Consider the following 11757-nt stretch of genomic DNA (forward strand, 5'->3'; position numbering starts at 1 on the left):
TTGGCTGGCTAGTCACTGGTTGTGGGTCTATTTCTCCCTCCCATTTTTTTTCCCCATTTAAAATATTGAGGGCTCCAGGCTTATGTGGCCTATACTCACACACCATAGGAACAATTTCAGGGTGTCTTTACAATGGAAAGGCACACTCTGAGTACCAAACCTTTACATTACTGGTAAATGGCAAGACACTTTCTAAAAGGGAAAAGGCAACGAAGAGGAAACAGAACCCATTTGTCGGGGGGCGGGGGAGGGGGGGTGCCACCAGTGCACGTTATATCTATGCATTAAAATGCTTTAATCATTCATGAGTACGTTCAGTGCTTGGCAGTGGATGGAGCCTCTGGGCTCCGTTGACCCTGAGTTGCCTGGCTTCTCCGAATTCTTCGGTGCTAAACTTGTCCCCACGCTGAAGTCCGCCTTACTTTAGGGGTCTGGGTCTCTCTTGGGACTGCTGTGTTACGAATAACGTACGAGACCCCTAGAATATATAACTATAATATTTTAAGTGCTCCTAATTTAAAACAGCATCTGAGACGGTAACTCTTGACTCGAGATTTGAAGACATCAGCTCTTAATATATAAGTCACATTTACTAAATAATAAAATGGAGCGCCTGTCCATGCGCGGTCCGTAGTCCACGAAAGAGCTTCAGGGTTAGGCCTGAGCCAGCGCGTTCTGGGGCAAAGAAACGCATGAACGTCTACTTCTTGTTCTATATTTAGTCGGGTCAGTTCAGTACCTTACTGAGTTCGACATTTTTCTGAGTGGTAGGGGAAGGAGTTGCAAAATACGTGTAAGTATAATCCCTACGTTGAGGGAGACCGTAGCGTTTCGTAGACATAAGGGCGCATATGAGCAGTTCCAGCTCCAAGAAAATGGAACAGATGGCGTGGGTTAGGAATTCAGGGTAGGGACAGCCGGTCAGCAGGAGCCCTGGTTAACTTAGAGACAACATCCGTGCAGTGGAGCAAAGTACAAGAAATACAAACTAGGGGAGACCCGCTATTTCAGGGAACTCACTGGGCCGGTCGACCTGTGTCCTTCAAGGGAGATCATGAAGAAAATGAAGACTCTCCTCTCCCGCTCCAGTTGACTTTTCTCAAGGGAGTGGAGTAGGACTCGTGCATACCCTTTGGGTGGGCTCCAGGCCAGGAGTTGTAACAGCTTAAATAAAGGCCATTCATCTGTCATGAATGCTTCATCAGGGGAAACAATTACTGGTGCCATTGACTTCTGCAGGGTTGTGGAATTCAAAATGGCGGGCTCACAAACGCAACAATCACACAGACCTCCCAGGTCTTCCTGTGCGCATGCACCCGGAGGTTGTCCACGCAGGTGCCCCCTCCCCCAGCCCACCTGCAGAAGGAACCTGCTCCCTGGGCACCACCTCTGGGCCGTGTGGTGCCAGGGCCACCCAGGCCCCCCTGCTCTCTCTGTTCAGCCTCAGCCTCCCAGCCCCGCGTGTTGTTTCCCTGAGCCGAGCTTGTCCAGCCCCATGGACGCCCCAAGTGTGCTCAGTCCCCACTGACTTCCTTCCTTCTGACCACTGCAGACCATGCCTGCCCTTTTTAGCGGAGGCTTACGGCCTAGCCAGGGCAGGGGACTCCGGATTTCACCTCGTGCAGGACCCCAAGGCGGCATCTTCTGTTTTTTCCTTTTTCCGGCCACATCACTAATTGAGCCAAAACACCAAAACCCCTCTTTCACTCTTAGATAAGTGAAGCCAACAGCCCCATCCTGCGTTTGTGTTTTTTTAAAGGTCTATTTTAACTGGACTGTGCATTTATGTCTAATAGATCACAATTTTGAGATCGGTGTGTTCACGACTTATTACGACAGGTTTATGCCCTGACCCCTTGAACGTAATAGGGGTGTTGCCTGTGTCCTCCTCCCAGCCAGAAAGGAGGCCCTGTTTCGTGGACACCCTCCACAGGTGAACAGAGGTCCGTCCGTCTCTTCTGTGCGGCCAGCACGCAGTCTGCATCTGTCCAGAAAGACAGGAAAGCTTTTCGCCCATATTTAGGGAACGTTCACCTGTGCGTGACTCTGACCTGCCCTTGACCGATGGTGATATCCACCTGCGGTCTGTGTTCTCACCTGCGCCTCCGGCCCCTCCCCCATCAGGCATCCTTTCTCTCTGTCCCTACGGATTTTTCCTGTCCTAATGCAGCCTAGAATGTGGCCGCAAACTTCTGGCAAGCTTCCAGCCCTAAAACACTCTGCATCTTCCGCTCGACTCCTACTCGGAAACGCGTACCCTGTCTGCTTACACGGAACCCTGTCAAGTTCCTGTCCCTCATGGCTGCTTGAGCTTGCCACCAGGGATCGAGGGTATTGTCCGCGATCTTTTCTCCAGCAGCCTGCAGCATCACAGGATCCTGAATTCTATCTAGGCTTTGAGCTCGGCCTCGACCGGTGCTGCCTAGATCTACCGAAAACCGTACTTGGGGTCCGCAGAATCTCAGGATGGTTTATAACAGGCGCTCGTGCCATCGGAACCTCCTGGCTCTTTTGGTTCTGTGACATTTCTTAGAGAAAACGTCACATGGCATCACAGTAATGAGAAAGTCAGATTAGTGCCTGGTATCCAGGCTGGCTTGAGGGCCTCTGTGGCATTTAAGGTGACATCCACGCTGTGCTCCCCGCCCCTCCCCCGCCGTGCCATCCTCATCTTCTTCCTTCCTGGTCCGGCTTTGCCTTGGCTGCAAGTGGCGTGCTGCGGCCGATGTCACCCTGAAGGTCACCCTGAGGCTTTCCCGTTCTCTTGTTCCTCACCAGGAAGGGCCCACCCCGTCATCAACAGCACAAGCCACAGAGCACACCCGACGGTCACAGAAATACCTGTCTGTCTTAACAACGTAAAATAAGTCGTGGTTCCTGGCAACTGTACTTTTGGGAAAGCGAGGGTCATTGCTGTCTAAGAGGTTGCCTCCGACTGTGTGAGACAGAGCCGAGTGCTAAGGGGGTTATCCCCATGCTTCTCCATCCTGTGGTTTCCTCCTTCCAGCCACGGGTGCCCAGACCGTCACCCTTGTGTCTCAGCGCCACTGGCGAGAAAACTTGCCCAGCGACAATAATTTGCTCCACCAAGCTCTGGAATGCCCCAATCTCATTAAAAAAAAGAAAAAAAAAAAAAAAAAAAAAAAAACACCAGTTGGGTGATTAAAAACAATCCCAGGTTAGGGGCGCCTGGGTGGCTCAGTCAGTTAAGCATCCAACTCTTGGTTTCAGCTCAGGTCATGAACTCATGAACCCTGCATCAGGCTCTGCACTGCAAGTGGAGCCTGCTTGGGATCGTCTCTCTCTCTCTCTCTCTCTCTCTCTCTCTCTCTGCCCCTCCCTCGCTCATGCTGTCTCTCTCTCTCTCTCAAGAATAAATAAACTTAAAAAATAATCATCATCATCCCAGGTTAAGGAGTTCAGAAGTCTTTGAAACTTGACTGTCATGTTTCCAGAGCATTCTAGCACAGAGTTCAGTGATAATGAGACCCCAGGAATTAGCTTCCACCTCAAAGGATTCAAAGCATGTGCCTAGGAATACGGATTCTAGAGAGTTCAGAAGCCAAAAGGCCTGGTGGCACCCCCCTTCCTTGCCTGCCTTGTGCAGGTGAGTCAGTGGGACTTGGTCCCTTTCTCTGGCAGCTGGGAGAGGTCAGCAGGGGGCCTCTCGGGTGCTTCTGAGGCTCTGATCTTCGGAGTCTTGTAGAGAAACACATGTGAGGCACCCTCTGACTGGACATAATGCTGGGATCTGATCAGAGGAGATACTCCCTCGCTCCTGGGATCTCAAAATCCACAATGAGGGCTCGGGCCCACGTTCCATCTAATTTGTTCCATGTATTCATTTGTGTCCCCAGAGAGCTAATGGGAAAATCTTGGTGGTCTGGCAGTTTAGGGATGTGGGTGCTGGAGGCAGGCCACCTGTAGTACCTCCCAGGTCTCCCACTTGCTAGCTGTGTGACCTTCCCAAGCTGTTCAGCCTCTCTGTGCCTGGGTTTCTTCAACTGTGAAATAGGAGAGTAGCATTACCTCCCCTTACTGGGTCACTGTGAGGGCTAACTACTCAGAGCGAGTGATGCGCTGTGTGCCCGGCACAAAGGAAGTGTCACAGATACTACTGGGGTGAGCCGTCCACAGACAGCTCTGTGGAGAACGTGCTTCCCACTTGTCACACCCAGTCCCCATCCTAAGCCGACTTCTCCTGGGCTTACCACTGACGAGAGTCCTCCCAGCGCCCCCAGCGGGCCAGTGCTTATCGTTCTGGCTTTGACGGATGAGGAAAGCAAGGCACAGAGAAGGTGTGCGACTCGCCCAAGGTCCCAGCACTCCCAATGAGTGGGGTGGAGCTGACGTTCCCAGCCAGGAATGTTGACCTCAGAGTCCGGGCTCTCGATTTATTCGCAGTGGTCACTGAATAAAATGAACCTGGTGTGTTATGAATTAGGTTGATTATTTGAAACCACGGTCTCAGACCTGACTGTACGTTGGAAACTCCAGGAGGGCTCATGAGAACAGAGTGCTGGTCCAACCCCAGAGTTTCTAGCTCAGCGTGTCTGGGGTGGACCAGAGAATTTGCTCTTCTGACAAGTTCTCGCTGATGCTGATGGTCCAAGGACCACGCCTGGAGACCCAGTGATTCTAAACATCGATCAAAGATTTCATAGCACTGACTACCATCTATCTGTGCCATTGTTTCTTGTACTTGGCCGAATTGACCTACCTGCTCTTATTAACCTATAGAGACCATGATGGAGACGCTAGCTTTCAGGGTCACCGCGGTTTCTCCCACTGATTACGGTGATGGACTTACCATCAACAGCCTTCATCATCACGCTGTGTTTCCCAAGATGACAAACGAGATTCCTCTGATTTTCTTTACCAAGAAAAACGTGTGAATGACAGAAATCACCACCCTAAATGTGACTTAGAGGGATCACTACTACAGAGTAAACAACGGTCAGGGCGTTGGTTAATATGAGACCTTCACCCTCACGCAGGGCACTCCCTTTGAAAGGCCAATGAGATCTGCCACTTTTACAAACGACTTGACCCTTCAGCCACCTGGAGACACGTGCCACATGGTGGCGCTACTCTAGGGCACAGGTTTTATTATCAAGAACCCTAAGGAGTTAGAACGATCACGTGCCAAAGAAAGAAAACCAGTTGAGAACTCCTTCGGGCATCCGTGGCCAGAAATAGCGTGGGTTTACTGAGCCTTGTCCCAGAGTTTATGAACACGAGAAACACGGAAAGATGGCGTCCTTAAGTAGAACGAGGTTCTCAGCCTTGATAACCATTTAGGAGGGACTTTGCTCAGCCCGGAGGCACATCACATGACCAGTTCTTGCCCGCCCACCCAGCACAGGAGGCATGTCACGTGACCAGCGCCCCTCCCCCCAGCACTGGAGGCATCTCACGTGGCCAGTCTGACCCAGCCCCCCCCCTCCCCCGGAGGTATGTCGCCTGACTGGTTCTGTGCCTGCCCCCAGCGGGCGGCATATCACGTGGCCAGCTCTTCCCCGCCCCTACCCACCCCACGGGAGACGCATCACGTGACCACTTCGCCCTACCCCCATCCCTGGCCTGCCCAACCCGGGAGGCGTATCACGTGACTGTGACAGGTTCTCCCCCTCCCCACCCACCCGTGGGCCCAGTGGGTTCCCCCAGAGCCCCAGGCGAGCTGGACGTGACCCCAGCCCTGGGCTGTCCCCGGGGTCCAGGCTGCCGAGAACCTTCGAGAACCTTCTCCACTTGCAAGTGGTGTCTTTTTTGTTGCTGTGTTGTTTTTGTCTTGTTTTGTTTTTGCGATGACACTGAGTGGCCCCTGTATTGTTTCTTTCAGCCGGTAATGTTAAAGTAGAGGCTCAGAGTGATGAAGAGAATGGGCGGGCCTGTGAAGTGAATGGGGAAGAATGTGCGGAGGATTTACGAGTGCTTGATGCCGCGGGAGAGAAAATGAATGGCCCCCACAGTGGCCAAGGCAGCAGAGCTCTGTCAGGAGCTGGAGGCATTCGACTTCCTAACGGCAAACTAAAGTGTGATGTCTGTGGGATAATTTGCATCGGCCCCAATGTGCTCATGGTCCACAAAAGAAGCCACACTGGTAAGGCCTGGCGTAGTCCCTCCTTCGGTGGCCCGGAAAGGTCCGCGGGGTGTGGCAGGAGGCATCTGCCCTTTCGCGGCTGAGTGTTTGGAACCCGTCTCCCGAGCGTAGTGTTGTTTTTCTGCAGCCACCTCGAAACGTGCACCAATTCTGACCTATACGCAGGGGGAGCGTTCCCGGCCTGGAAAGTTCTGTCTGGGGCCCAAGGTCCCACCGCTAAGCCAAGTAGCGGGCGCTGTGCTGTTAGGGGGCTCCTGTCAGATGAGCTCACCCTTCATACAAGATGGAACAAAACCCAAAGAGATCGACCCGCTGAAATCTACTCCTCGGAGGTTCCCCCGAGAAACCACGAGTAAAAATTGCATTTTTTTTTTAACAAAGATGCCTCCTAGAACTACTGTTATTTATTTACTTATTAAGGTTTCTTTATTTTGAGAGAGCATGAGAACAGGGGAGGGGCGGAGAGAGAGAGAGAATCCCAAGCAGGGTCTGTGCTGACAGAGCCTGACGTGAGGCTTGAACTCATGAACTGTGAGATCCTGACCTGAGCTGAAATCCAGGAGTGAGCTGCTTAACCAGCTGAGCCTCCCGGGGTGCCCCAAAATGTGCATTTCTTAAATTCAAACTCACAGAGCTTGGTTTTTAGAAACGCGAGGAAGTTACGGAGAAACTGCAGGAGACAGTCTTTCACAGAGTTCAGATTGGTTCTCGGGCAGCCTTATCCGCCAGCAGGTGAGCCCGAGAACAACAATGGTCCATTGCCCTGAGTTTCAATCTCCAATTGGTAAAGAACTTCCTGTCGAAGCTTCTGTCTGCTGGAGGCTTTGGAGGCATCAGAGAAGGTGGAATTCGGTGTCCAAAAGTGAGGACGTTGTAGTGTCTGATGGCTGTGCCCAAGGTCACGAGATGTTCTCACACTGGGGAGAGGGGACGTAGTTCTGCCCCCTCCCTATACTCGGTCATGGCAGACGGCCAGCCCCAAGCCTTCCTACCACAACTATGGAGTCACCTCTAATGGCACCAGATGGCCTTGATGGGTCACATGTTCTCTTCCACTACGTGCACGAGGTGTCCTTTGAACTGAAGAGAAATGTTCCTCTTTGGCTGAAAGGCATGCCAAACACCGTAAATTTGCCACCTTGAGTGGTCCCCAAGAGTTTAAACAGAAAACATAGGAACCCAGGGTCCTTGCTGTCCAGGGGTTGGCGTTGGTGGGTCGCCATAAAGCCAGCCATCGGTCACCACACTCCACAAGAGGAGGAGAAGGAAACACTTGAAATGCTTGCTTGGGAGTCACGTAGGTTTTATCAGACAGCTTAGGGAAGGAGGAAGACGGCTTGCAAATTCCAGCCTTGTGGGAGTCTCAAACGGGTCCAAACCCATAGACGATGATCAGAAATTAAGCGGGAATTCAGAAGAACCGCAGAGCGAAGTAGCTGGCTTGGGAGGAAGTGCCGACTTCCGCCCAGTCGTAAGTTTTACGTCTGTATCAGGGCAGCCTCCAAAGTGACGCCTTCTATTTGTAAGACCCCTGGAAAGCCAGAAAAGAGGTTTATTTTCGGTGAACGTTCCTCTTCGATAAAAAAAAAAAAAAAAAAAATTGACCTGTGAAATTAAGCAAACTTTGCTTTTCCTAACGCGTCCCTTAATTTTCAAATTATCCGGCGAAATGGACCCCTCCCGTCAAGCCCTAAGTCAGGCTTGCGTGAGAGTAGTCAGGCTCTCCCCTTTTGTAATGAGGTGGAAATTAAAGTGAAGGTAGGTTACTCTGTGATAGACACTTAACAGAATACGCCGGGACCCATGTTAATACATTCCTGATGGAGGAAGAGGGCCTCACAAATGAATTACTTTCCTGCTAATTCATGTAAAGCCTGACCGTACAGTGAAAATTCTCTTAAATAAATATTTGATAAATGAATCAAATTCTGGCATACTAAATTGCCGAAATATAATGACTGCCGGCCGCGATAAAAAGAATAATTGCATTTAATGAATAAACCTGCCAAGTCTGGATATGCAGAGGAGCAGCGGCCTTTTCCGCTCCCACAGATAGCGCTGAGCACCCAGGTACATCCCAGCCATGCTTCCCTCACGGAGGGAGTACGTTCCAGAAGTAGGGACAGAGAGACACCACCGATGTTATGGTTCCTGGCTTGGCTTTTACTAAACAAACGACCAGACTGAAACAGTAAGCCCGTGGATTGTCTTCACAGTGTATTCCCACCCCCGTAAATGTGAGGTCAGGGTCACAGGGAGTTCCAGAAACACACTGGCCAAACTAGGTTTCAGTACGTTAGACGTGCTAGAAAGGTGTCCGTTTTCCTGGGATCCGAGCGGAATGACGTTAGAAAAGGCGGGCTGTGCCAGGCCTCCGTCCCAGCCTGAACTCTCCACGTTTCCAGTGCTTCAAGGGCAAGGCTTCTCAAACTCTGGGGCCATGTAATCACCGGGAGATCACGCCAAGATGCAGACCCTGGGGCACACCGCAGAGGACGCGTGGGGTGCTGGAGCCCAGACCCGGCGCATCCGTGGACGGCAGGACGTGCGGCCAGGAGCACACCGTCAGCCTTGCCACTTCAGACGGCTCTTCACGCGGGAGCCCGGGCCCAGCCTGCTGATTTCCGCCCGGAAGCCAAGGCCTGCACCTGCCCACGGCCAGGCGAGCCAGGCGCACCAGAGTTCCCTTGCCCGATAAACGGCAGCCCCCAGGGGCAGTCTCCCCGCCCTGCGCCCCATAGCGCCACCTCGGTGAGGGGCTGTTCGTGCCATTGTCTGAACTGTTGGCTGACCCGACCACTTCCTTCCCTAGTGTTGCTGCTCGGTTTCTGTATGTTAACTGCATCGTAATAGCATCGCCTTCCCCGCCAACACCTTAGGGCGAATGTGAGAATCACAGGGGAGAGTGCTGTGAAAGAGGCATGCCGGGCAGGGGAAACCCCGCCATGCAAATATGCAGCGTTATTATTCTAAATGATGGGAGCTTTAACAATAAAGAAAAGCATCAGAGTTATGGTTACGGGTACGGTCTCGGGCCTACTCTGCTCCCATCTGTAAAACAAAAACGCTCAGTGCATCAGCAGCAAATTACGATCTGCTCCAAGGTACGGTTGCAGTCGGCATGTGTTCATTCTTGCAGCCCAGGTGTATATTTTTTAATCTACCTACATTTTTTTTAATGCTTATTTTTGAGAGAGAGAGAGAGTGCACGAGTGGGGAAGGGGCAGAGAGAGAGAGGGAGACACAGAATCTGAAGCAGGCTCCAGGCTCTGAGCTGTCAGCACAGAGCCGGACGAGGGGGCTCGAACTCACAAACCAGGAGATCATGACCTGAGCCAATGTCAGATGCTTTACTGACTGAGCCCCCAGGCGCCCCTAATCTACCTTCTTCTGGTAGACCCTCTTAAATTTTGATGGAAGCATCCGTGAAGACTTTGTTTTTTACCCATTAAGTTGTACAAAAGGTCTCAAACATCCTTTTTTAAAAAAAAAAAAAACACTTAAAATTTTCAATGTTTATTTCTTTTGAGAGAATGCAAAGGGGAGAGGGGCAGAAGGAGAGAGAGAATCCCAACTAAATCCCAGGCTGTGAGCACAGAGCCCAACGTGGGGCTCAATCCCGCGAGCCCTGAGATCAATAGCTGAGCCGAAATCAAGAGTCAGGCACTTAACCGTCTGAGCCACCCAGGCTCCCCGGGGGCTCAAACATTCTTCCAGAGAGTCCCTAAAGTGGCACATCTGCACAGTCACTGAGATGAACTTAATTTTTGAGTTCAGGAGAATAAAGTCTTGATCCCACTACATAAAAGACATCCAGCCCTGGGACCCTTGATCTCACTTAGCTACGCCACACGAACGAAGGACCCACAGGAGGCAAGCAGCTGACAGCGGCGAACAGAGAGACACAAATAACGTGCACCGCGGTCTGCCGTCCAGCAGCGGGGCGGTGCCCCCCTTCCTGTTAGCAGCTCCAAAGGGAAACTGCCTTGAGTTGAACACTGTGTTGTCACTTCGGAGAACGCTCCCTCCGAGTCTCCATGCCCCGCGTTACATATTCATGCCGGCCCAGGCAATCAGAAACAAATAGATTTCCAAGGAAAGCCGGCCAGCGGGATTAAGACGCCAGGCTCAGCAAGAGACGCGAGAACCACTGACTCACATTAGAAGACAGATTTCACTCTTGAAGAAACGGCCGCCTTTCTTTCCTTCCCGCCCTGTTCTGCAGAAGGGGGCTGGAGGGCGGGGAGGGGAACATGGCTTTAATGACCTGCCCCTCCTATGTCCACCACAGGATCCCCCAGCCTCATCGGCATGGAGGGGGTACCTCACACAGCTGGCTAGCTTTGGGTCATGCCAGGACACATCCGCGCCACCAGGAAGAGTCCTCCACCCTTATTAGAAGCAGTTTCGTGGCGAGAGCATTCCTTACTGACTGCCTTTCCGGAATGTCCAGCTGAAGGTGCACCCTGACGTAACCCGCTCCACCCTGCCGGGTCTCCGGCCCCCAGGGACCACTGACTCCTCTTTTCCCTTGCACCTGCTCGGAGTTAAAACATCTACATTCATGCACGTGGGTGACGACGGCCCAGAAGTGTTTCTGATAGATCATCAGATGCTCCTGGACGCTTCTCAGGGTCACCTGGCCACCAGCTCTTGGAATCTTCTGACCCAGCGCGGGCTTGTATCTCAGGGATTTCCTTCATTCTTGCTGGTTGGTTTTACTGTAACCTTCTCACCTGCTTGACTTTCAACCCTCTTTGCCCAGCCAAGTGCGACCCAGATACAGATTTGGGGAAATAGCGAATACGCCCTGTTTGGTAGCAGCATTCCCCCCCCCCCCAGCCTGCAATGAAAAATCACACGTTAGTTTCATTTTTTGGACTAGCACATCCGCCCACCCTGCCTGAAAACAAAAGCAATAACCATCATGACATCCAGGTGCCTGTGTAAACTTTTACGCCGAAGCTGGTGGCGATTTTCATAGGACCGGACATGCTTCTACTTTGGTCAGAGTTCTGTCTCGTTCACCCAAACCACATCAATCATTTGGGAACATTGTTAAAGACGCATTTTCGCACGGTCTTTTTTCCTAAGAAAAAAAAAAGAAACCCGTTACCAGGAAGTGTTTTTTTTTTTTTTTTTCATGGTATCTCAACACCAGATACTGTGGTCGCATAGAGCTCTTCTAAAAAAAAAAAAAAAAAAAAAAAAAAAAGGAAAAGAAAAGAAAAAGCAGTTGTTTCCAAAAGAGCTTTAATGTGTGCTTAAGCCTGACAGGTATATTCTTCTTCTAACACGAGAACGAAGCAAGATGGTCACCAGCTCGGAGCGGGAGAGAGTCCGAGCCCCAGGACTGCTCAGTAGCCTGTTTCTTTCCCACAGATGCCCACGTGTGTCCCTCTGTGGGGTCCCCCCGCATACAGTCAGGCACTGCCACATCCAGCAGAGGGTCCCACACTTTCTTGGCCACCACTCCAGCTGTAACATCCCCAGAATTCCTAATAGCAAGTCATGTGCATCTCTTAGAATAGTTGTACTGAAAATACAACTTATCTTCTGTGCATAGAAGCCAGCGAGAGCTTCACGGGTTCAGGATTTGGGGAGGAAAGCAAAAAAGGAAAAAGCCAGAGACCTCCATGTGGCCCTGGCTTGGA

The 11757-nt window shown here is 51.5% G+C and overlaps 1 protein-coding gene across 13 annotated transcripts in view; it reads left to right on the forward strand.

Annotated features, from left to right (window-relative positions):
* Window positions 1–11757, forward strand: part of IKZF1 (IKAROS family zinc finger 1) — a 100234-nt gene that overhangs the window by 66008 nt on the left and 22469 nt on the right. For 9 of the 13 annotated variants that reach the window (XM_043588448.1, XM_043588449.1, XM_043588444.1 and 6 more), the window contains one exon: window positions 5843–6103. The exons of the other annotated variants lie outside the window; for them this stretch is intronic. In XM_043588448.1, coding sequence (XP_043444383.1) covers window positions 5843–6103 — 261 coding nt within the window. The remainder of the gene's footprint in view (window positions 1–5842; window positions 6104–11757) is intronic. 13 annotated transcript variants of the gene reach the window in all.

Source organism: Prionailurus bengalensis, chromosome A2 (assembly GCF_016509475.1).
Source record: "Prionailurus bengalensis isolate Pbe53 chromosome A2, Fcat_Pben_1.1_paternal_pri, whole genome shotgun sequence".
Lineage (NCBI taxonomy): Eukaryota > Metazoa > Chordata > Mammalia > Carnivora > Felidae > Prionailurus > Prionailurus bengalensis.